Source organism: Liolophura sinensis, chromosome 1 (assembly GCF_032854445.1).
Source record: "Liolophura sinensis isolate JHLJ2023 chromosome 1, CUHK_Ljap_v2, whole genome shotgun sequence".
Lineage (NCBI taxonomy): Eukaryota > Metazoa > Mollusca > Polyplacophora > Chitonida > Chitonidae > Liolophura > Liolophura sinensis.
Window position 1 is genome coordinate 63,604,899 of NC_088295.1, and position 27,854 is coordinate 63,632,752.

Consider the following 27,854-nt stretch of genomic DNA (forward strand, 5'->3'; position numbering starts at 1 on the left):
TTCTTTCCCTCATGTCTGTTGTCCTCCGTTCCCTTGTATTTATTTATCTATCTATTTGATTAGTGTTTTACGCCGTACTCAGGAATATTTCACATTGTACGAGGTCTGCCGTCCCCTTTGTACACTACATCTGTGTAAGTCTTGGCACAGGTACCGTGTCTGTCTAAGCAGATGATAGGCGAACGTTGAAGGCCGTGTGAATAAACTTGTCCGTGACGCGGTCGAAAGGGAACCACTGGTCGAGCAGAATGCGGTAGATGAAAGGAAAAGCGAGTGGCCACCCGATAGGGCAGACGTTCTGGGCTATAATACTGATCCACGGTGTATACAGAGGAGAGGGCTCGATACATCCAACAGCCTCCGATCATTAGCCCTTCAGTTCGCTCGTCTCTATAGATCATATACTGTAACTCCATATGTCAGGCACAGCATCACTCTTTAGGACGACCCCGCTGATAAAATGATCGGAGATCAGGTGAATAGCTCTGGATCAGGGAAACAGACATTGAAAAAACACAAAGCTGAGCTGCGTGTCTGCGTAAAAGCAGATTTAACGTGGGACCAAAGAACACATGCCTTTTTTATCTGAATCTTAACGAAGCACTGCGATCACTTCCTTAACCGTTTGATGGGTAATGCCTTGAATAAAGAGCCTGTCAGATACTATACGTCATTTACTATCAGATACTATATAAGTCATTTCTCTCTCACTCTGTATTGTGTAAACGCTACCAGGGATCTATGTTCTTTATCTGAAACTGCTGCTTGCATGCTAACCGCTTCCACATGTTATTGTCTCTGCAGGCTGTAAGTATATATGTGTGTGTTTATATATACAGGCTCTGATATTCCATCTCCATTGTCCACAATGTAGATCATGTTTGATATAAGCATCGTTGAACGACAAATAACATTGGGAGGTGTGGATGGAACAGTGTTTAGGGATTCTGCAAATATTTTATCCAGTCCAGATTGAGAACAGACAACACCTCTAAACTTGGAACAGAAAGAGACCGGAGAAATAGAGCAGGGGAATATCGATGTGGCATGCAAAGGGTTATTGCACTGAACAGCTCTCTTTATTTTGAGCTAGGCTGTGGAGAGAATACCATCGGAACCCGTATAGTGCTATGCTGCGGCAGCCACGAACTGATATCATACGATCGTCAACGAGCTTTTGTCTACGTTGCACCGTTTCGACGGGTCTAGTCTATCAGTTAACTAATGTGTAGCCATCTTGTCTGGCTGGCCTCGCTGGATGCTCACATGCTAATTGTCTCTCTCTGCGGAAACCTTGCAATGACGTGCCGTGTAAAAGGGCTTGAGTTGTCCCGTTGACTGGACTGACGTTGGCACACGTCAGAGCTGGTCGCGATCGTCGTCTGCGTATCTAGGGTCCAAGAAAAAAACCCTCACCCGGGTTTGTTCTGGCTGGATTAAGTCTACGTCTTCGTGGAGCAGTGAATTCGATTGGCTGTATAGCGTGGCTGGCTAGGCCCGGACGAACTGGCCTGGAATCTCCACCTATACTGACTGGCTGGGTTGCGCGCGACGCCAAGTCCAACTGAACAACGGGAGTTGTCGCAGTGTTGTGCGTCTGCCCCGTGGCCTTCCAGGAACATGCCGCATATTACCATGCAAGAAGCTACGTCACCAGTGGCACTCACCAAAAGCGGTGCCATTTTCAAAAAGGATATTTGCCCGTTTTGTCAGAACGCTTCTTCCGGCTTGGGCAACATGGGGGTTGACAGTAAACAAAGTAGCAGAGAGAGCAGCCGGAGTACCCCGTCCCAGGGTAGTCGTGAAATGGTGCCCTCTCCAGCGAAGCCCCCAAGAAAAAATGACCTGAAGCCACCCCAATCTACGACCATCCGTATCAACTTCGGGGATTTCTACCCCGACGGTGGCTGGGGATGGGTTATATGTGCCGCTGCTGGACTTGTGTATGTTTTGTGCCATGGGTTCCACTTTAGTTACGGAGCTCTTTACCTGATCATCATGAAAGAATTCAAAGCGGAGCTGGCTGATGCAGGTAAGTGTCCCGGCAATAAACCACATCAGTATGTATGTAAATATGTATACTTATATAGGGAAGCCAACTACGTTTGTCTGTGCCACCAAATGGCTGTACGAACGTCATAAGTCGTGTAATACCTGCGGGCAACTACGTCAAACGGTCGATCAGCACTTGTTGCGTGCATGCCAACGAGATGGCTTTCTTTGATAAAACATACAGCCTTTCCAAACTATATATGCCATTGTGACTCTCAATTTTGGTCTCAAAAAGTTAACGAAAATGTTCTTGTCAATACTGTTAAGTCTGTATTGCAGACAGAGGCACTGAGATGTATACATACAGAAAATGGCTAGTTGTGTAACAAGTGGTCAAGGATATATATGTCTGACGCACGTACCATTTGCGTAACAGTGCTAAATTCAGCATTTTTCCTGACTGGTATCATTGTGTTTAAACGTTTTCGAGTTAACGGTCCAATTTTACTTTCTAACAAGTCGGCCACATATAGCGTTTGAAGATATACAGCGCTTTAACGCCGATAAGGCCAATCACATGTGATTATTATTGATATTGATTGGGGCACGCTTGTTCTCGTGAATACATTATAGTGGCCAGCTTGTAGGCCATACAGGAGCACGTGGCTGTCAGTGAACCACTGCGATGACTAGAATCATCTATACACAAAAACTGCCCTTACATAAAAACTGAGGAAAAGAGAACATGTATATTACGGTGTATTGATGCAGAAACGGCTTTGCTGGTGGCGGGACTATTCAGGCATTTATATCAACAGTTAGAAATAAGACCCTAAATGAGGTAAATTAACAAGATCCTGAATTTCCCTATTTTGCCAAGTATGACACGATCGTCAGACTATGTTTCTAATTTCCATGCTGTAATCGTTTATGTTGGTGATATAATACACAGGGCTGCCAAGTGTTTGTGTGTGACAAATTTAGTACAAACTCTATTACACCACAAAGTAACGTATTGGTAGTTCCCTTGGCCATACGCGGATGCGTCATAGGTCCTAGTGCATGGTGATTCAGGAAGCTCAGTTGTTGTCTATGTGGCAAAATGTCATCCCTATCTTTAACCCTAAGCCTTTATACACTGAGGATATTTTTTTGGCAAATCCATTGTATGACTGTCCTTACAGTAAAGCAGGGCCCCATTCCACAAGAGTATCAAATTATCTATAGCCAGCAGAGTTTATATATTCATTTACACCGTACTCAAGAATATTTCACTTGTACGACGGCGGCCAGCATTATGGTGAGAGGAAACCGGACAGAGCCCGGGAGAAAACCATGACCACCCACAGATTACTGTCAGACCTTCCGACACCAGCAGATTGTAACTACCATCCTCTTAGCCTAGGGGAGTGTTGTGGAATATGCCGCTGGACTCACAGTGCATGAAGGATCGCATCGTTAACTTGTTACAGAATGTTGGCTCCTCAATTCACAATATAACATATGATCACCTTAAATGTATCAACTCGTTATCATTAGATTAGATAATTGATTTTCAGCAGTATTTTATGAATATTCTGTACGAATAAAAGATGTTATGATCGTGTCTATATAAAGTATCATTGCGTCTATGTAAGGCCTGATCTGATGAAGACTTCAGAAAGTTGTGTATTGAGGAAAATGTTTTGAACAGATTTTCTCTTTATTCTGGTCTGCACTAGTGAAGACAAAGACTGCTATTGTTTATCTGTATTTCTATCTACGAACTGTCGCGGTGTGTTTGATTGATACAGACATTGTATACTTGCTGCACAACAGAAAGAGGCCATATTTCAAGTAACATGGTACACGATTTGGATATTTACATCTAATTTGCCATTAGTATTCCTTGCCTCTTTTGGCCTTCAAAGGATATTGTCGAATGCTTTTCTTTCCATGAATCCGTCCTGTAATTTCATATTTTATACACTTTTTTTAGAGGATTGTGTTTAATGTTGTTTTAGAAATTGACCTGGCGATTAATGACTTAAAACATCCTAGGAATCTTTAATCCGAATCTCTTATCGATCGCTGTTCACCATTGCCTTGTAGCACTCCCAAGTACGTCTGCGCAGTTCGTACATGTGGACCGATATTGTACCAGTATCATTGTTGTTATTTTCTCCCAAGAAACTGATGTGACATGGCAGGGAGACTGGATTGATCATTTCAGGACCACGTGTGCGCTGCCTGATAGACCAGGTGTTAAGATTTGTCAGCTGTCAACTAGCCAGGTCATTATGGCATATCACCATGGCGACTTGGTGCGTGGCTTAAAATAACCCGGGACAATTGTGCCATTTCCAGCATGTGTTACGCATGTTGGTAAAGTCTGCAAGTTATTTGTCATGGTTTTCTGTCTGGCTACCATTTCCATCATTTATGTATGATACTACCGTGCTATAACCTATAATATATTATGGAGTCAGTCACGTCAGTCAGATTTCGCTTCATATCAGAGATCGAAACCAAGAATAAACCCACTCGTTTACTTGGTCATTTTCAACGAAAGACAAATACAATATAACTGGCCGGGCTGCAAGGTTATATCTAACATTTTTGAGCCCATCAGCCCGTGCATATTTTGGAAAACATCACAAAACAATAATCCAAAAATAGGTTCTGCTGAGAATATCGCAGTTATTTCAGGCAAGAAACATATATGAATGTTTTTTTTATCAGACGACACGCTATCCGTGATGCAAAACTTATTGCCAAATAGTATAAATGCCGTTAGTTTTCCATCTTATTTTTGCCCATTTGAACCCATATGGGTACTTGATAGACACCATAAGGCCTGTTAAAATCATACACTTGTTACACAAATCCAGATACTTCTAATGCAAGATGCTTTACTAAAACATGGGTCTTTTTTTAGAAATACCCTAACATGTCTGAAATAAACATGTTAATTTTAACGTAATTTCCAGCTCTGTTTTGTGCAATCTATGCCTGAATTGGTGGGGAGTTAATGTCCGAAGCAGTTGCACTGACCTGTGACTGCAAAAATTACAAGACGTTCTATACGTTACACAGTAATGGTGTCGTTCACTTCATGACTGGGTGGGGGACGCCGAGTGCATGAGTTAGGAATATAAAATAAAGAAAAATATAGGATGTATCACAAACAGTATCAATGCATTAAACCAAACACAGCCGCTGTTAATGCATTAAACCAAACACAGTCGCTGTCAATGCATTAAACCAAACACAGCCGCTGTCAACGCATTAAACCAAACACAGCCGCTGTCAATGCATTAAACCAAACACAGCCGCTGTCAATGCATTAAGCCAAACACAACCGCTGCAAAACAACCATAACACCTAGTTTGTTTCAAGGGCAGTGACTGTAAACCCGGTGGATGTAGTAACGTGTCTATAGCATATATAATTCACCCCGGATGGTTTCAGTGTATTGCACTGTTATCCTATCATGCGCTGATCCGTGTTAAGTGCCGGCTGATGACCGGTTAAGTGTGAGGACAAAGCAGCGTTCATGCATCGCCTACTTCGCCCTTTAACACTTCTCATCGCCTGGATACTCTCCATGGCGAAATATCGATAATATCAAAGACTCCAAAAGCAAACAATACCGTGTACTATCTGCATTTTGCCGTAAATGTCTTTTGTTCCAGAAACTTTTAGTGTTTAATATTTGTTTCAAATAATTATTCTGGTGCAAAAAATCCCATTTTTCTTCATGCTTTCCCATCCTCATATAGGCTACACTTAATAAATGTTGGACAAAATTAGCATTGATGAAGAATTGTTATTCTTCTTGCGATATTGGACATCTGATTGGGACTGATTCTAAACCAGCACCGTAAGACACCTCTTTTTTCAAATACACTCGTTTACCGTCTGCAGCTGTGACCTTACCAGAGGCATTGTTTAGTGTGTACATGTGCTTCAGCTACATCAAGCGCTGTATTCTATCATCTATCGCTAATAGCATGCTTCACATTCCTTGTTGCTTATTTATCGAAATTAAGATTTGAATACCTTGATTTTGCAGTAGCTGATGTGTCAGGTATAATCGAGGGATGTCAGAGTATATGAGGTTGTATTGAGCATGAATATCGAGTAAATTACAACACCAGTTATACGCACATCAGCATTGAATTCCCTCTTTATTGTTATTCATCCCGGCCTTAGCTTTCTTTGCATATCAGCTGATCTGCATATCAAATAATCCAGGGACTTACAGCATTCCGCAGAATTGTAAAGACAGGATACCTTATAGCAATGTGATTTTTGCTCGCTGATTGCCTTGATTTGGTGGGGTGCATGCCTTGGTGGCTGCTAGGAGGTCAGGTCGTGTACAGTGCATGTAGAACACTCGTCCAATGCCATTTACCAAGGCTGTGTAACGAAATGTTTCACATGTGTGCAGCCTAACCAAACTGTCTACGCTCAACTACAAATGCTCTCCCTGTGTATAAACTACGGTCCAATCAATATTTCATTGCTAACTCCGTGCCTATAAGCAATGTTGGCCCGGGCGTATCAGAGAAGGTATGTTGTCGGACCCGGGACCACTGCACAAAGCGTGTGTTTAAGCACCACCCTTGTCCTTCTCGATGGATTAAAGCCAGTTCACTGTATGGTTCAAACCTGGCCAAGGTCAGGTTTCGGATATTTGCTCGATTTCAGGTCAGAAGGATCTAGGCGTCAAAACAGATATTCATATAACAGCCATCAACCGGAGTACATGTTCCAGGTCAATAGTCGCAAGGCGAATTCCCAAAACAACGTTCAGTATAAAAAGACTGTAGCACAGAGAGTAAAACCATGGCGAATCAACGCAAACCACCAAAGAGCTAAAAACAAATATATAAATTATAAAATTAACACGGATTCATGCAAAGCGGAGCAGTCCACAGTTTTAAATCATGTTTGAAAGAGCAAGGAATGCACACACTTATCTCCAACACGAGGTATATCACAGCATATGCCAGTTATTAATCTTCGTCATTTTCATGTTATTAAACGTGACATCAACATAAGTAGTATCCTCGGCTGAACCTGTTCATTAATTAAGGCTGTTCCAAGCCATGTATCATCATTTTCTTGATAACAAATGTGACATGAAGGGATTTTTTATTGTCAACTCTTATAATCTCTCCGGTAAAGGTTATGCTAATGATATTGTCATCATCGTGACATGAACATAATCTGTCACATTTAACTGAACATCAGCTTCTTTCTTGTTATTAAGTAAAGATATCATCGACAGGAGTGTTCAGTTTATCGCCATCAATTCGTCTGCAGCGTTCTTCACTCTGGTATTAGGTTCATATACGTGACATCAAAAGGAATTTGTCAGTCTATCCTAAGCTATGGTGTTTCGTCATTTTTTACGCTTATAAATGTGACATTCATGTGTTATTAACAAAACTGAAGTTTATCCTAATCTAAATGTGTTTATCTTCTTTCAAGTTAACAGATGTGACATCCATGGCATATCAACCAGAGTCTCGTAAAAAATAGAACTTTTCAATCCGCCATCAGCCATGCGTCTGCATCATTTTTCACGTTAATATGGTCAAAAACGTGTCATCCGTTTATCCTTAGCTATACGTCTACATATTCTTTTACGTTAACAGATGTGTCACTTACCTGACTTCAACAGCAATTTTCAAGTCTGTCCTTGGCTATACTTCTTCAGAGTCATTCACTTTAACAGATGTGGCATGCATCAGATGTCAGCTTTAAAGAACTTTAAAGTGTGTCCACATCTAAAAGTATTCATGATCGCTTTGAAAACGTCGACAGAAATTAAACTGTAGTCAGCTAGACGAGGTTTTTGACAATGGTAAACATTGAACTGCAAAGGATGTACTCGTGTAAAGATATATATAGGTGTTGGGCAGACATTTATGTGAAAAAAGCATGAATCAGTAGATAGTACTGCTGTAGGTATCTGTGTACTGGTGGTTAATACAATTTGACTTGAACCATAGGAGGTATATATAAAGCTTTCCAGTCAGTGTATGTGGAATACTGTGTGACATGATCCGGGTTTCATTTGTTATCCAAGCAGTATTGAAGACTACGTGTACGCCAGAGCGTGGCAAATAAACACCCGTTTCGTGGCCTCGATCTGTTAGTGTCATTGAAGTCTCTATTTTCGGGCCAGTCACCACCATATCTCACACAGAATACATTTTTAGCCCACGAATCGACCAGATTTTAGCCATATCGAGAATCTTGGTTCACGTAACCGTGATACCGACGTCTAATTAAATGTCATTTGGATGGACTATTTTTGGAGTCGGCATGCACTATAAATAGCCTACAGCAAGGCAACCAGCGGTCAGCGGATTTCACGTCTCATCCAACTGTGATGTTTATCCCTGGCTTGTGGGCTAAACAAAATTCGATGTCACATGGATCCTTTGTAAGGCCTGTGTGACTGCACTGTACTTTTAAGCGTTTGTTTTCTTTTATTCCAAACAAACAAAGCTCACTGACTACATTGTAAAAACTTGCCGGCAGTGTTTGAATTGATGGTGTAATAGATTCCAGGCAGAGGTCATTCAAGGTCACGATTTAAGCACAGCTGAACCCAGACATAGGAGCGTGGAGCACGTAGGCCAGTCGTATATAACATGTGTTTATATCTTGCAACATTGTTGATAAATAACATTATTTAAAATAACCAGATTTGACTTTAATTCATCCGGAGATTAGGCTGGTATACGCATTATGACTTACATACGAATGGTATATGCATCATGGTATTACGCTGGTGTAGGCATCATAACTGACATAAGAATAGTAGATACATCCGGAGATTACGCTGGTATACGCATCGTGACTGACATCAGAATGGTATATGCATCAGGAGATTACGCTGGTATGCGCATCGTGACTGACATAAGCATGGTATATGAATCAGGAGATTACATACACTTAAGGGGTCCGTCTTATAAAGCTGACTCAGGACGCACTTTATACCGTCGTGACCTTCACAATATGTTGTCATGGACGTTACACAAAGCGTATGATCCGACCGCTTCGTAAGATTAGGGCGTATAAAAATTAGGATGCAGCAAAACAAATGTCTTTTTTTTCAACCGTCTTCTCTTTGGAAACGGATGAGCGCATATTCATGATAAACAAAGCCACTAATGTCCTCCTCTATGTATGATTTGTCATTGCCTGTACGTGATTTGAAGAAACAAAAGTTGTTTGTCGATAAATAAGACTCCGTGTGTATAGCAAATATTATCCTCGTTTTTCCCTTCAGCCAGTTTTTGTTTTCGTCTGAAGTTTTCTTCTAGCTTTTGGTTATGTTCAGTTGTTCTTCTGACGGGGATAAGCCAACTCCTCGACGGTCCTAATCCGAAGTAATCTGGCTGTGAGAGTGCTGAACGAAGCATGACGTAACTCTGGTGTGTGACATCCGTATCCTCGCCCCCCCCCCTCCCCAACTCATCCCTTCCCTTGTCATTCGGGTAGACAGATTACCGACTTCTAATTCTTTAACCCTAGCTGTAAGACTGTGTCTACAGGAGGATGTACGGTCGGGGTATTATCCTGGGTGGAGAGAACATATTCTGAGTTGCTTCAGGTTGTACGACAGTTTGAACATTATTATGGTCCGGCTTACGCTTGTTGCGTAACAGATGGCAATTAATGACGACACCAGGCACGACACTCCATAATCACTATCACTGCATCTTACTGGAGCAACTAATTGAAGTTAGGGTATATGGAACCCCTAGTGGACAGAGGACAGGCAACATCTGACCTGGATACAGTAATTTTCACTCCCAATCCGGAAACAGTAAATTTTGACACCCCACCCGCGCAGAGTAATTTAGACACCACACAGGAACAGACTAATTTTGACACCCCACCCACGCAGAGTAATTTTGACACCCCACAGGAACAGACTAATTTTGACACCCCACCTGCGCAGAGTAATTTTGACACCCAACTCGGGTGGAGTAATTTTAACACCCAACCCTGGCAGAGTAATTTTGACCCCCGACCTGGACAAAGTAATTTTGACCCCCAAGACAGAGTAATTTTGACACCCCACCAGGAGGGAGTAATTTTGACCCTCGACCAGGACGGAGTAATTTTGACACCTCACCTTGAAATATTAAACAACATAAAAACAAACGTGCTTCTTCCTCAACTAATTTTTCTGGAAAACCTTGATATGACCCACCACGGTAGTGCAAAATACCCACCGACCAGCTAACGTAACCCCTCTTCAAACAACCCCTGTTACAAATAAATCATAACAATTCGTCTGTTTCTGGAACCTGTGGCTTGTAGCCCCTTACAAAAAGAGTCATTATCAGGCTTTTTTCTCTTTACCTTTTTTTCTCTGTTAGTCATCGACTAAAACCAGATGAGGACTAGTTTCACCGCACCATGTGCCGTGTGCGCAGACTCAATCATCAGTTTACATTAGCAGGATACGGTGACCCACAGAAAATTTCCTCCTGTCCATCCATGTAATTTCTCTATTGGCATTATGGTTCCTTATTTTTTATTTCCCTTTTCTCTGTACCTGTAACATGAGCTTTGGCAACAACAGCAACATAGAGAAAGAATTTTGTAGAACAAAACATTTCTTCTGGACCAAACATTTTACTTAGCAGGACAACAATTTTTGTGGAATGATAAAAAAAAGTCAACTAAAAACCGACTGAAGTGTGAAAACAGTTGTGTTCCAGCCAGCTATTTAGACAATATTGTCAGTCTGGTTCAAACATTATTCCGTTGTAAAATGACTGTCTTCGTGGTGTTTAGATTCACCCTACTGTGAAGTAAATCATTTTCTTCGCGGTGAAATCGTTTTCTCGATGCAAAGGATTTCCCCGCAATATTAAAAAAAAAAACGTTTACTTATTCTTAATCGTCAGTTATGAAAAACAACACCCGATTGATCTTACAAATAAGATATTTTGAAACTAATGGAAATATGAAATAATACTGAACGACACTACTGGATGGATTGCTGTACTGAGTGCAGTGAGCAATGTAAAAAACCTATATCTCATGTGGACAATTCCCATGGCTCTAACATTGTTGCATCCATTCCTCATAGCACACACACCACGATTATACCGCAAACACGTGCTCTGAATCGGGTGGTCTGGTATTAGCCGTTATTCTGTGCAGCACCCTCTGATGATTACGTTTTACCGCTTTACCTATGATCCACGCTATACCTAGAATCCTTCGAACTTACGCGTCAAGTCATCGTGATAACATCCCCGTAAACCTTCCTACCACACGTGAGAAGATAGAAAGGTTTCCATGTTCATCTGTTATAGGATTTTTGTATGCCACCAAACAATTGGTTGAAATGTTTACTGAATCTATAATAAGGCTTTGTATTCCACGAAACAGATGATGTTTCCATATACTTTGACTAGCAATAACCAGGACCAAATGTTCGTTTAAGTCTGTGATTTGCCATGTCTCACTTAAATTCGTACGTCGTCTTTATATGCGTTATTGATTCCCTTTGTCTTTCACCGCCATCTGTTGACCTGAAAATAAAGAATAATGAATGATAATGGCTTTACACCAGTTTAGCAGTATTTCAGTCATATCGTGACGAGAAAAATAGACATGAAGCTTTATACATCAATTTCAGTTGTTTACATTAACAATGACTGTTGTTGAGGGTTGCTTGAAACTTGAGTCATTGCACTTAGAAACGTTTTCAGAAAAAAATGAGTGTGCGAGAAACTTTTTTGGAAAAAATGACTTTTGGTTAACAGTCTATATACATGCTGCTTCGTAGTTCTAGTTTCTTCAAAAATCTCTTTGGATATATATGCTATAAAGTGTATTTAATGTAAAAGAAAAATTGCGAGTCACGTGTGTAGAGTGCGTGTCAAGGAATGCACAGTGTGTTTCACAGGTGCACTGTGTAAACGGTAATCAGCTATATACCGTATAGGCTAGTGCACAGTTAGAAAACCACAACTCCCACTCTGGTTTATGCACTTTACATAAACAATAGGTTTTTAGCAGTTGTTTCCAGTGTATATTGTACTTGCGCGTTTGCAATGGTTTATTGTATAGTGGTGATATTATACGCAACTACACTCTTAAACCAAAGTTATATGTGATATAAATATCCAGCAATTTAGCAATGGTGACGAAGGGAAATCTTTTATCAAGTTAGACTGCCACCTTCTAAAGTGTTAGAACTAATACTACTAAAAATATAAGAGACTATAGTACAAGGAGTAAAACCGATTTATTGTGCTTAACACTTTTTCAGTCATCTGAGGACGAAGTCCTTAGAATGCATGTAATGTACCTCCTTGTTGCAGGACGGATTTCCACCGCTCTTTTATCTAGTGCTGCTTCAGTGAGACGACTTACCGAAGGCAAGTAAGGCGCCCCCAACAGGCCGTCATACCGATACTGGTCAACCAGTCGTCGCATTATCCCTTCCATGCTGAACTCCAAGCGAGGAAGTTACAAGTTCGTCTTTGAAAGTCTTAGGTGTGACCCTACCCAGGATAGACCCTGGAACTACCGCCCCCTGAAGCGGACGTTCTACCAACTGAGTTATCGGGGCCGTTACCTGAGCATTGAAAACCTTGTGTAAATGATGTAATTTGTAGCACTGTCAAATTTACATTTTTAGGGATTATTCTTCGCACCAGTACCATTATGATGCGTTTTCCATTATAAATTTTACAAATTTCTTGTAATCTAACACTATTTTACAGCTTGGATGCGCTACAGTCGTCACAGGGCATATGTTGACACTCAAATTAAGTATGTATGTAATATATTATGTTAATATTTGGAAAATGTTGTCATTTGAACATTTGCGTTTTAAGAGTGTAACAAGAGTTCATCCACACGATGACTCGTTAAATCAAGAGCTGGGTCAAATTAAGAAAGTTTATGAAGAACTCTGGTTTATAATTGTGTCTAATTCCGCGTGATCAAAATCCAAACCGAGGTAAATTGACAAGAGGCCAGATTTCACGGGTTACGTGTGATTGTTTGCCAATTACCACACTATCGTCGCTACTCTGGTTTTACACTCTGTGCTGTAGCCTTTATAATTACAACTGATAATCCTCATACGTCTTCTGTTTGCGTTTAGCATAAATGATAAACATATTCATGGAAACATGTTTATGTAGTTGACTGTTCAGAGTGATCAATTTTTGCCATTGTGTCCTGAGGAAGGCGTACAAAACAGTTAACTCTCTTCGTGTTAAACCGACATTAATAGACCTTGGACCACAGCTTGCCCTATTTTCATTTAGCTGTCCGAATTCGACGATTTGACAGCGCGACATATCACTTTCATTTAGCTATCCGAATTCGACGATTTGACAGCGCGACATATCACTTTCATTTAGCTATTCGAATTCGACGATTTGACAGCGCGACATATCACTTTCATTTAGCTATCCGAATTCGACGATTTGACAGCGCGACAAATCACTTTCATTTAGCTATCCGAATTCGACGATTTGACAGCGCGACATATCACTTTCATTTAGCTATGCGAATTCGACGATTTGACAGCGCCACAAATCACTTTCATTTAGCTATCCGAATTCGACGATTTGACAGCGCCACAAACCATGAAGCTTTAACTCGGCTTTAAGAGAAACACTTGGATAAACTAAGGTATAGAAAAAAATGGATGTTTAAACGGATGGAAATGGTTAAAGTCTATTCAGTTGCTTTAGGTCTTCTTTTGAACGACACTGATCAGGTGATGACGGATTGAATCGTTCGTCTTAGCATCCACTTTGGGTCTGTGATCATACAGGCCTAGGCTCTAACGATCTAGTTTACAGCTATAACTCATATATGCAGGCCCGTTGTCCCCATATACAGTCATCCAATGGAGCCACATGCAGTAACTTATGATTTGTACATGTTCGGTACCATTTTATAAGTTGCCATGGTTTTCGTCAGCGTCTTATTTTAAGACAGCGTCCTGGATTTGGTTCATATGTGTGGCTATACAGCTTCGACCTTGACATTTGTTCGAGTCACCTGGTTAAGTAGTGATAGATACATGTGCAGTTCCAGCTAATTGTCGCTAAATCTGTGGCGTTGTTAGGGGATAGTCCAGGGTAAGACTGGCAAGCCTATGGGAAGACAGAGAAGGACCATTTACACCCCACGCCTTGCATACACTCAGCTGATGCCTGAATTGGTCACCAGCAGTCATTATATACGATTCTATAGCTGACCACGTCATATAATGTATCCGTGGCGTTGAAGTCATAACATCATTTCGGTATATAGTGCCAAAAACGTAAACAACTGGATATTTGCGGACGTCATATCCCTAACTAATGTTGGGGAACGTTTCACGTCTAAAGTAATTTGGGCCACACTTATGTAGTTTATTATTCATGACTTATTCTGATGACGTTTTATGAGCAGATTATTGACGTATTACACATGCATTGCTAGATAACAATGATCAGTTCAGCTTGTACCCGAATTGACATTGAGCGGGAAGCGGTATGCCTGCCCCAGTGCAGGAATAAAACCTCTCTAAATAAACTCGTATGACCTGAAACGTCAATATCGGTTGATTGCTGGTATAAGAATATATAAAAATAAAACTTCCGAACTATTGCATAGTCTATAGCCTACTTATTGTTTTAAGTGAGAACTGTATGGAATGTTTTGAGAGTGATCCACCTTCTGTATACTCGTGATGCCGTCAAGTTTTAGACCTATAACCATCTTGATTATTTTGTCATGCGTTTTGAATAAAACTGCGAAAAACAAAAGTGATCCTTGTAGAAATGTCGGATCATTTGCACACTTCACCTTAACTTTTAGAAAATTTGACATCGAGTAGTCTGATACCTTGGTTTACAAACCAAAGACTCTCGGTAGCAGACAGGTTTCAGTATAAAGCCTAAACCGTGAATCCTGGAATCAATCGATATGGTAAAGTCTATAGCATGTAATGGAAAAGATTAGCGCTGTTCTCCGTTCTATTTTCATCCACCGGTTTTGCTAAAATTAAAAGATTTCTTCACAAAGGTCACACACTTAAACACCCTTCATGTCGCCGAGAACAACCAATATATGTCGGTGTCTCTTGGTCCCTGGTGTCACCGAAAGTTTGCGTTAACGAATAATTGCTCTTTTGGTGCAAATACATCGCATTCATAAAAGGCATATATATTGTGGGATTGCATGTTGATTGGTTGGGGTGAAGTTAAACCCCAAGCATACATATAATGGATGGGGTGAAAATAGTTTTATAAGTGTTTTCATGAGTCTAGAGTATGAAAGGATACAAGTTATACTCCTGTAGCGCGATTGTGGAAAAAAAGTCATACCTTCAGTCAAAATGGGAAACATGTCTCAAAATGAAGAATATTTGAACGCCTAAATTTAGACCCGAAAATTGCCGTGAAGACAAATTCTTTCCATCTTGATCTTACATGGGAAAAGTGAAACATTCGATGATTCTTTACGATATAAAACGTTCTAAACATGTTCGAACATCGTATTAGTATACGATTTAATGAATTCCTTTCAACCTTTAGTTGTGATATGCCCGACCCTTTTCAGCACTACAAACGTCAGATATCGTTTTTGTGGAATTTGCTTGGCATATGTAAGAAAGAAACGATCGCATATAACGCTTTCAGAAAGAAGATCACAACTTGGTGGACCCACTTCCTACGACTTTTCCTTGCTTACTTCCTTTATCCTTAAATGATTCGTATGGTCATCCTGATTCATTATCAACTGTGCTCTGACATTGTGGCACCGGCTTTCAAACTTTCCAACAAGCGATGTTTGTGGAGCTATTACGTCACTGAGAGTATAATAATGACCTGGGCGGACAGTCGTTGGTTTTTTTCCATTGTTGTTATCATTAATGACGTCAAAGTGCTCGTCAAAATAGCCTTGATATTTCCATATGCCATCGCCTTTTGTGTAACTGTGGCTATTTGCAGGTGGTAAGTACCTTGTTGCACCGAAGTGCGTGAAAACACATATAAAACCCTCGATTATGGGTTTCGTCCGCGTCAGAAAATAACTCTTGCTCCCTGGAATAAATGGGTGGATCATTTCAGATAAACAACCAAACCATCACTGAAAAAATACGAACAAACAGAAAAATAGGTTTGCAGAAATTTGAATCCAGAGCTATTATTTTTATACATTTTTTTCTTTCTTCTTCTTAATTTCATTTTTTTTTTAATTTTGTTTTCTTCTTTGATGTTATATCTTTGTACATATTTCTGATAAGTAAAGTAAAAGATGGGTGGAGATATGTTTCATGATTGTGTATCATACATTGCCGTGATCAAACCGGTTTGTAGGAGAATGAAGTTGCATAATTTTTCTTTAAAACTAGCACACAAACCCAGATTTCACCTGGTAATAACATGGACTACCTCACTATTAATTATTAAGATATAAATGGGTTATGACGCAATTTAGAAGGCGAAGCACATATATGAAAGAGAACCCTTGGAAATGTAGAATTATAACTGTAACCAGGTATTGGCGTTTCTTTTACCAGATTTCTCTCTAGGACCATACAATTCGTCAATTTAGATGTAAAATAACTAAAAATATCCCTCCTTGATAAAAAAAAATTTTAATCAAATTAGAAACTATACAGTAATATATAATGTCTTATAAAAGAGACAATGGATGTGTTTACCTAAAATGGAAATGCGTAGCGCCTTACATTACCTGCATATTGATGAACAAAATCGCGACCTTGGATATCTCAATAAAACGAAAAACGAAGATATGTTTGCTAAAATAAAGCAAATTAATGGTCTATTATAATATACAGAATACAATATAGAATAATAGCTTAAGGAAATAAGAACTGCATAACCAGTATTATGGTGTCTTATAAGAAAGCTAAAGAAACATAATGCTGTTATTCTAGAAGAAACTTCTAAGGTAATTAATATTTGTTCTACCTGTGCAGGTGTTTATCTGGTGCTGACTAAGGCAAATGGTCTCTGGGCAAAGTGGCCAAAGATTAATTTGGTTATTTAGCGGACATTAATTGTAATCTATATAGGTCTAATTTTTAGAGCGTTTCATATTTGTTTCCATTTCATAGGGAGACAGCTGGCATTGGGTTTTATTGCCAAACCTAGCAATTGCTTGCCATTCGTAAACCAATCAAAATCGATACACATTTTCAATGCTCATTTCCACCACATAGCCATTAACACCTTCCTCATACAAAACTGTATGTATGGAATAGCATTTGTTCCAAACGAAACAGAATCAGTCATCAGAGAGTCAAATGAAACTTGTCTCGTTCGAAAGGGAAGCAGCCACCAGTTCATGAAGTAAGGCTTGCCGCAAATAAAGGAGCAACAGTTTTCAGTGTAAAGTCCAAACACTATATCCAAATCAGTTGTCAAACTCAGTCTTATAAATATACTACCGTATCCCGATTTAATACGAAATGGACGTATTTGATTAACGACGCCTTTTAAACCGGAGTTGAAAAGTTCGTCTTCGTTATAAGCACGGTTTTACCAGGTAAACCGATATTGTGTGCGTAAATATAGAACAGACCACAGATGTGCGGTTGAACTGTATGACTTACATCAATACCTTCAACCCCGTCTGTAGAATCAACCAGGAAGTAGCTGTGAGGTGAAGGACGTAATATAACAGGGCGGAGACACTTAACCTGCCTCTTAATATCCCCAGCTCTGTCCACTGAACGATGTCGGAAAGATCATAGTCCTTTAGGCATCGCACAGGCAATGAAGTTTACTGAAAAGATGAGTTACTTGAGTGAACGAATTTGAATCCAAACTTGGGATATGTAGGCTCTGTGTATAAGGAGATAGGTGGAGACGTGGCCGTCTCAGTGGGAATATACACCTCTTGTGAATATAGGTCTCTGGTGTTTTTGTTGCAAGTAACCAAAATGATGTATAAATATAAAACTCTGAGAAAGTAAAAACTAAACTAGCAACAAATTGCAGTTAGCAAAGATTTACCATGATTGCATGGTACGACAAGCCATTACCTATTCTAGATCGGTCCCCAGATGAGTTTCCTCAAAGAGCAAAGATGACAAATGACTACCTAACCAGAATTCCTGGCAGCCAGTAGCGGTAGACTACTACAGAGAGTTTTCGTCATTTGCTACGCCACACTGGACCGGCGCTGCCATAGAAGTTATTTTGATGACTTTGCTGTACTGCCTTGCAATGGACAAACTGACTGGCAAAGCACATTTCCAAAAAGAACTTTCAATCAACCAATGGTCTGACAAACCACGTCTCTAAAAAGAGCATTCCACCAATCAATAAACTGACCAAGCTCAGTCTCAAATAAAAAAGCATTCAGCCAATCAGTGGTTAGAACGCAGATGTCACATTAACAGAACACTTATTGGAGACAACAACCACAATATTTTTTATTTTCTGGGAAAGAGTTGAACTCAGATAAATATGATGACTTCGTTTCTTGTCCCCATTCTGGGTTAATTTCCTAGCAACTCCCACCAGAATGATGGCCACCGTCGTATGCGTGAAATATTGAAGAGTACGGTGTATAAAACCAAATAAATAAATAAAAAAAGTAGAACTGCATGTTGTTTCAAGGCTTCCAAATCGTGTCTTCACTGTCGGTGTTTGGCTTCTGTTTCAATACAGAGCAGTTTGTGACATGACCTTGCTTGTAGCAGTTGTTCAGGAACACAGCGATGCTGGTACAATAAGATGCACAACGTGTTTCGAGAAATCATGGTTAAAGAACATACAATTGTTCACTTACCCTCTAAGTCTAGTTGGACATGGACATAATACTGTTTGTAAAAATACATGAACATGACACTGTTTGTAAAAATACATGAACATGACACTGTTTGTAGAAATACATGGACATGACACTGTTTGTAAAAATACATGGATATGACACTGTTTGTAAAAATGCATGGACATGACACTGTAGAAATAAATGGACATGACACTGTTTGTAGAAATACTTGGACATGACACTGTTTGTAGAAATACATGGACATGACACTGTTTGTAGAAATACATGGACATGACAGTGTTCGTAGAAACACATGGACATGAGATTGTAGATATACATGGGCATGACACTGTTTGTAGAAATAAATGGGCAGGAACATGTCCCTGTATTTCTAATACAGGGACATGACATAGTAGATATACATGGACATTAGACTATTTGTAGAAACACGTGGACATGACACTGTTGGTAGAAACGCGCGGATCTGACTCTGAAGAAAAACTTGGACAGGATACTATTTGTAGCAATACATGGACATGAGACTATTTGTAGAAACACATGAACATGACACTGTTTGTAGAAACGCGCGGATCTTACTCTGAAGAAAAACTTGGACAGGATACTGTTTGTAGAAACACTTGTACATGATGCTGTTTGTAGAAATACTTGGACATGAATCTGTTTGTAAAAATACTTGGACGTAATACTGTTTGTAGAAATAATTGGACATAATACTGTTTGTAGAAATACTTGGACATGCCACTGTTTGTAAAAATACATGGATATGACACTGTTTGTAAAAATACATGGACATGACACTGTTCGTAGAAATACATGGACATGACACAGTTTGTAAAAATACATGGATATGACACTGTTTGTAAAAATACATGGACATGTCACTGTTTGTAGAAATACATGGACATGACAGTGTTTGTAGAAATACTTGGACATGATACTGTTTGTAAAAATAATTGGACATGTCACTGTTTGTAGAAATACATGGCTTTGCTTTTGACTTCTTTGACACACTTGTTTGTACATTAGTAACTTGTGAATGACTGACGGACTGAAATCACACAACACATAACAATTACTACAAGGCCGGATATGCTCACATGCTCATGTCATATGCAACACTCTTCGGTATATTACTATCCAAGTGTTTATTTATTTATTTATTTGATTGGTGTTTTACGCCCTACTCAAGAATATTTCACTTATGCGACGGCGGCCAGCATTATGGTGGGAGGGAACCGCGCAGAGCCCGGGGGAAACCCACGACCATCCGCAGGCTGCTGGCACACCTTCACATGTACGGCCGGAGAGGAAGCCAGCATGAGCTGGACTTGAACACACAAACAGCGCGCTGGTGAGTACTATTGAAGTAAGGACAATTCAGAACGTCAAAACTGAAACTATCCCCCCTGTCATATAATCGACTTGACTGGAAACCCTGTTGTCTTTGTACAAATGCAAGTCCAGGAAAGTCGTACCTTGTGGAGGGCCTGTAGTGCCCTTTAAATCCAGCGACGGCGGATGTCTAGTTAATGAGAAAGATCAAGCTTTATAAAGACCACTCCTTAATACCCTTATAGCAGTGCCCGGGATTTGAACCCCAGACCCCTGGCAAGCTGTAGATGAGTGTAGTAGTCATTACGCAATAGTATAACTTCAGATTACTTATTTTCACAATTCGGCTGTGAATGATACATTCCCCCACTCATAGGTAAACCCAACTTGTACGCCATTTATTGAACGAGACGTGAGACACCAAGTCACTTGATGTCTGTGCAATATGATAGCCTTCAACACAACACTATGGTGCGTTTGTACAGACGGCATATATCACAGGTTGAGGAACATTTGTTCTGAGAGCTCTGGACTTAATTGGCTCTCGGATTAAAAAGAAGCGATGAGTTTCGAGGAAATTACCCCAGTTCAGGCTGGATTACATCTAAGTGCTGGATTCATGGTAACCATGCATTATACCGGAGGGCTTTCCCCTTGTGTGACGTACGCGGCGGTGCCTCTAGGCTGGACAGACTTGTAAACAAGGTATTCCTCAATTCACTCAGAAGTTCTTGGAACGTTGCAGATGGCTGATGTCTTGGAAAAGGCACCCATCAAAAAAAAATTGAGGGCTCTATGGTTTCTCATTGCGTTGCCCTTTTTAAAAAGTTTTTTGTGTTGTTTTTTCTTGCCATATATGAGTTACCTTTTCTGACCAATGCAGAGAGCGTTTTCTAGAAGGACGGAGACGGTAATAAGTACGTTGTGTCTGAACTTGGTTTGATTCCCCCATCTGCTACCTATTACGACCCTATACATTAGTTAATGTATGCAAATTAAATGGTAACTTTAGAAGTAACTAAAGTTTGCAAGTTTGGATGTAACAGATTATGGGACCCAAATAGTTATTATTTTGATCGGTGTTTTACGCCGTACTCAGGAATATTTCACTTACACGACGGCGGCCAGCATTATGGTGGAAGGAAACCGGGCAGAGCTAGGGGGGAATCCGCAGCCATCTGCAGGTTGTTGACAGACCTTCCATATACGGCCAGATAGGAAGCCAGCATGAGCTGGGCAAACTGATAGCGACAGCGTACTCACAAACAGTGTTCTCTCTTGAGTAGGCCCTACATCTACGTTTGTCAATAATAACTTCCAACTCCGAAACAAAAGGTATGAAGTAGCGCAAGGTTGAATTAACTAAGTCTCATTGTTGTGTTAAACCAAAGGTCATCCGTTGCCATTTTAGGACGTTAGTCACTGTGTGTCCACAAAATCATGAATTCTTCATTTCCATCTTTCATTAGGGAGATTTTAAGATACAGTTCCCAACTGGAATTGCCCCGTTACAATAAGCAGTCGCCTGGGTTCGCATGAAAGTGTAACTGGTATTAGGTAAAAATTTAATGCAGAAGATTTGCCTTCCACCACAACACATTGAACTCGCTTTACAAGAGGGGCGGGAATGGAACTGGGATCCATCCGTAACATGTTGAGGTGGGGTGAGGGAGCGGGGATCCATCCGTATCGTGGGGGTCGGGTGAGGGAACTGGGATCCACCCGTAACATGTGGGGGTGGGTGAGGGAGCGGAGATCCATCCGTAACATGTGGGGGTGGGGTGAGGCAGCGGGCATCCATCCGTAACATGTGAGGGTGGGGTGAGGGAGCGGGGATCCATGCGTAACATGTGGGGGTGGGGTGAGGAAGGGGGATCCATCCGTGACATGAGGAAGAAAGTTCATCAAAGACCAGTGATGACTTCCTGGCACTGCTTCCACAATGCACTTATCAGACTGGAAACACCACTGTGGTGTCATAAGTGAAATATATTTGAGTGCGGCGTCAAACACCAATCAATTCAACCGGCCAATCAATTGTGCAAACAATGATTATGGTATAGCTGCTTTAGGGGTACAATAACTTGTCTGTACAAAATCTCTATAATTATCAAACAAACATGGTTTCTAAAAGTTACATCAACAGCCATTTTGTTCCATTCACTTTTATAAAAAAGACCCTTGCGGACTGATTTGCCTATGACCTTTTACACATGCCATGTCCCCTACATTCTTTGGCCCCATTTCATCTGTATTCCCTAAGTGCCTTAAGATGCCCTGTGTTGATGGCTTGCTAAACTCGTTTCCAGCATTGCCCGACGTCCCATTACCTCGATACACAATCCTCACTATAACTATTTCGATACAGTTGACTTTCAATTGACTTAATGGGACAAGCATCGACAAGCTTTGGCGTGACGTCAGAGCGGGGCCAAATTGCGGTCTCGGATAACCTGACTTGCGTAGAGCATTTACGTAAATCGGCTACAGTTTTAGCTGACGTTCTTAAATCAGACTGACTGCCCTTCTCAATTTGGCCGCGTGTCTATTAAGTGTTTCGATGATAATAAGTGGGTTTGCGAAAATATGGGTGAATTTGTCTCAAACTAACGCCAGTTGGGTTTATTTTAAGACAGTTTAAGGTGGTATTTGTACAGGTATTTTTGTTCGAATGTCTGTTTACATTTAAAAGACATTCTCTTTTTCTCTCTCTCTCTCTCTCTCTCTAACTTTTGTGCTTGCCTTTCACGTACTCCATCTACAAACCACTTACCACAGTTTCTTTTTCATAATTTCTGTTCTACTAAAGTAACACCAATGCGGTCGCTGTGAGTTCAAGTCCAGCTGATTCTGGCTTCCTCTCCGACCGTACGTCAGAACGTCTTCCAATAACCTGCGGATGGTCGTGTGTTTCCCTCGTGCTCTGCCTGGTTTCCTTTTTATCATAATGCTACCCGCCGTCGTATAAGTGAAATATTCTTGAGTACGGCGTAAAACACCAATCAGTTGGTCCATGTTCACAGCTCATGCGGTTGCCACATTAACCGCTCTGAAGCGTTTTATTCACTAACATGAAACCCGGACGTTGTGCACAACGAAAACCAGCTTCCCGTTATTATGAATTCATGTTTTTAAAGTAAAAATTAATGTTAAGGCTTCCAAACAAGTTGTAAGTCGCACTTTTAATGGTGTACATCTTGTTGATTTCAATTCAAGCGATCCACGACTTCATCTTTTTTATTGAAAATGGCGGATGACGAAATTTGGCTAGCTGTCGTTGGTAGCTGTAGTGAAAATAAAGACCATACCTTGTTAATTATCACGTTATGCTCTATATCCACCAGTAATGCTTGCGGTTGTTTGGTTTCAGTTTCGCTGAGCTTATATACACCAGTAATGTCTGTGGCTGTTTTGTTTCAGTTTGGCTGAGCGTATATACACCAGTAATGTCTGTGGTTGTTTTGTTTCAGTTTGGCTGAGCGTATATACACCAGTAATGTCTGTGGTTGTTTTGTTTCAGTTTGTCTCGACAGCCTATATACACACCAGAAATGTCTGTTATTTTTTTGTTTCAGTTTATTTGAGCGTATATACACCAGTAATGCCTGTGGTTGTTTTGTTTCAGTTTAGCTGAGCGTATATACACCAGTAATGGCTGTGGTTGTTTTGTTTCAGTTTGGCTCGACAGCCCATACACACCAGTAATGTCTGTGATTGTTTTGTTTCAATTTAGCTCGGTAGCCTATACACACCAGTAATGCCTGTGATTGTTTTGTTTCAGTTTGGCTGGGTAGCTTGGGTCTCAGCGTCACCCTCCTACTCTCACCCGTCATCACAACGATCTGCCGGCGGAAGAGCCCTCGCTTGTACGCCGTCATCGGCGGGCTCATCTCCTCCCTCGGGTGCCTTTTTCTCGCGTTCTCCACCCAGGTGGAGCAGCTGTTCATCAGCCATGGGGTTGTCTTTTCCCTGGGCACAGGCATCACCGTGTCTACGGCTAACATGATGATCGGTCGCTATTTCAAGGAGAGGCGAGAGCTGGCGGAAGTCATCGTCCTGTCTGGCACGGGGTTAGGCGCGGCCGTCATGTCTGTGCTTTTCTCCAAACTCTACAAGTAAGTATATCTTTGATACAATATACAGTAAACGATATCCTTAATGAAGCGAAGATTAGTCTACATTTTTGTGTGCTACTTATTTTTCACTCAGTATGTAAGTTCTTTTACAGAAAATCACAATACAATAAAATGCAAATTATTAGTGGTAGTTGATGCCCTGAAACTAACAAAATAAAAGTGTACATTTACATTTATTTATTTGACTGCAGTTTGGTTTATGGATGGAGGAAACTGAGCGTCCTTGAAGGAAAATAAACCGTCCTTCGCCAGGTAGCTGACAAACCTCCTGCCTAAAAGTCGCATCCAAAGCAGCGAGGGCTAGATTCTATCCGGCGATAGTAGTATGCTACTTCAGTACGCATGTGTTGTTTTGCAGGACCCTAAGCTGGATGCATGGCTTACAGTGTGTGGCCGTTTGCTAGTGTTGACCATCCTGGCCGGGTCTTTGTATCGTCCAGCATCTCTCTATCACCCCCGGAGGAAAGTCATTCTGCACATCAAGAGCCAGAAGAGAACACGTCGAGATAGAAACGCTGACAAACCGCCATACTTCGACTTTAGCGCTCTGCGCATGCGCTCCGTTCAAATGCTGATGGTGATAACGTCATTAATAGCCCTAGGAATTCACGTCCCGGTCATTCTGCTGGTAGGTATTGTACTGACCAGTTCCACTTGTCATACTGTTCCCTCTGCTTTGAATTTATTGACAAAGTTCGCGGTTTTATTGGCGTTACAACTTTGACAAAAGCTTAATTGGTGAGGGTCCACATTTGACAAAAGCTTTACCAAGAGAACCAAATCCAGGGCGTTTCTACAGGAAGACAAACATATTTGTCATCACCTACCTAAGATCAGGGAATTTTGCATTTCATATTTTGGCATTTATAAAGGTTTTACAGATGATAACCAACCAAGCATTGAGTAATGCCATGCTTTTTCTTTAAAATTTCTTGTTTTTTTTTATTATACTTGGTTGGCATTAAACTCGGTTATCGTTTTTCTTCAGACACACACAGCTTGGGACAAAACGACATCAAGTGAGCCAGCTTCCCACAATCGCCAGATCAACTACGACTTCGCCAACAACGACGCTCTGATACTTCTGAACGTGTACATGGGGATAGGCCTTATGATCGGCTGCTGCACCCACGGCTACATCATCATCCGCAACAACAACAAGTGTATCATCTCCCGCCGCTACCTCTGCCAGTCGGCCTCCTTGAGCTGCGGCGTCCTCTGCCTACTTCTCACAATGGCGCACGACTACAATGCATTCGCCTTGTTCGCGTGGGTGTTCGGCATTTGTTACGGTGGCTACTGTTTCAGCCTGAAGATGTACACGTACGAACTGGTGAAGACTAAGATCATGGAAAGAGCCTGGGGTTTTATCTGCGCCGCACAGTGTTTGTCCATTCTTGTTGGCACACCCATCGCTGGTAAGGCTTTTAATACGCATCATTTTTTCCAAGAGAAGAGATTATAATTGTGACGAGTGGTACTTCATCCTGTTATTGTTTTTATCTTCATGATACGATATTGTGTACATACACATGCGAGCCAGATCGTGCAAACCAAACAATGTATCATAGGATGATGCTTTGAAATTTTCGAGGATTTGCTTTTTAAAACTGACAAAAATTAAAAATTTTCAGTAAACACTTGTATCAAGTGCATATATAAATAATTAGATGTTATCTGACATACAATATTTGTATTTTTGGTAAATAGTTTGGTGAATATGTCTAACCACTTTTCTTGCGTTGTGATGTAGGCTTTGATTAGTTTTATTCAATAATTATTAATTTGTAAAAAAAAGGGGCCAAAAAGGAAAATAATAATGATGATGTGATGTTGAATAAATCTTCCAGACGGTGTGCAGTACAATTAAAGGAATTCTATCTCTGTATGACAGCGTTTTCGATTGACAACATTTCGCATTATTCTGTATTCATTTTCAGTGTACCTCAACGACATCCGCACTCCGCCCTCCCCTACAACGGGCAAGGGTTACATATTCGCTGGCATTTGCACGGTGACTGGCGGTCTTTTGTTTTTCGTCATGTCCTTCGCTGAGACACATCACTCTAACGCCGACGTCTTGCAGAAACACACGTGTACCTGTGACCAGCAAATTGCCGAGGCTGCCGCCCTTTTGGACATCACCGCCGATGGCGTTATCTCTAAACCGCTCAACAACGCCCAATACGTTATCTCACCGATTCAGCTGAGGAAACCGCCGGTCCGCGACGCCAACAACATGCAGCTTCAGTGTTATCTCACTCATAAGGAGAAGCAAAAACAGAGCGTCCTGTCCAAAATCTCGGAGGAAAGAGAAATGGGCCAGTGCGATTTGAAAGAGGTACCCCATGTCTCGACGCTAGACAAGGTTGCGGACTATTTGATGGGGCGAAAGGACCAAGAAGATAAAGATTTGAGTAACAGCAGCAGTGGCATGGACCCGTGTCACCTGATCTCTGAGAATTCATCATCGTCGGACAAAAACAACAGACAAGAGAAACACCTGAACGATCGTAAGGAGAAAGTGGTGAAAGTAGAACTGTTTGATCCGCCGAGTCAGGAGAAGGAATCCACAGCGACTGTGTCTTACGACAGCGACTTGTACATCAACTTGTGTGAAGCTCAGGTGTGATTCGGATGAGTCTTGTGTAACAAAAATGTAACATCGATCCATCGATTTAGGAGACACTCTGAAAGACAACCGTAGCCTGGTGGGTACAAGGCTGGCATGAGGTCAGTGTTATGACAACCTTTCCCCCCACGAAGTTCTCGTGTGTCTCTACTTTGTTCTTCAGAGCGAACCTAAGAAGTTAAAGGTGGTCATGTTTTAGAGTACTGCTGACAGCGGAGTTTCTCCCATTGACTATTCTTATTATCAAATGGTCAGAGCTGGTGATCAGTGAATAGGCCGCTGGGACACAGTCATGTATTTGTACCACATGTCTCATATGGTGACAACCCTATAACATGTAAACATTGAGAACTTTCATTCATAAGATCGTAGAATGAAATGGTACATTATTCACAACACGTAAGCAAGTTTTTCGTAACACCATTAACAGAAAAGCGTACCATTTTCAAACCACCAAAAACGAGTTGTGTGTCTACGGTATGGAATATTTCCTCGAAACTATAATCAGCGAGTAGCACCAAGTTCGCAATGCGTAAACATTAAATGGTGCCATGTCTACAATACATAAACAGCGAGTGGCACCATGCTCACGATACGTAAACATTAAGTGGTGCCATGTCGACAATACATAAACAGCGAGTGGCACCATATTCACGATACGTAAACCTTAAGTGGTGCCATGTCGGCAATACATAAACAGCAAGTGGCACCAGGGTCACAATACGTAAACATTAAGTGGTGCCATGTCGGCAATACATAAAAAGCAAGTGGCACCAGGGTCACAATGCGTAAACATTAAGTGATGCATGTCGACAATACATAAACAGCGAGTGGCACCATGTTCACAATGCGTAAACATTAAGCGGTGCCATTTCGACAATACATAAACAGCGAGTGGCACCATGTTCACAATGCGTAAACATTAAGTGGTGCCATGTCGACAACACATA

At 41.0% G+C, this 27,854-nt stretch overlaps 1 protein-coding gene across 1 annotated transcript; it reads left to right on the forward strand.

Moving 5' to 3' along the window:
• Positions 1-1,741: 1,741 nt before the first annotated feature.
• Positions 1,742-27,854, forward strand: LOC135461657 (monocarboxylate transporter 12-like). Its single transcript, XM_064738843.1, is given in 6 exon segments — positions 1,742-2,032; positions 23,918-24,251; positions 24,631-24,665; positions 24,668-24,909; positions 25,318-25,690; positions 26,213-27,854. Coding segments are annotated over 6 exon segments (1,902 nt in total). The 5' UTR covers positions 1,742-1,806; the 3' UTR covers positions 26,905-27,854.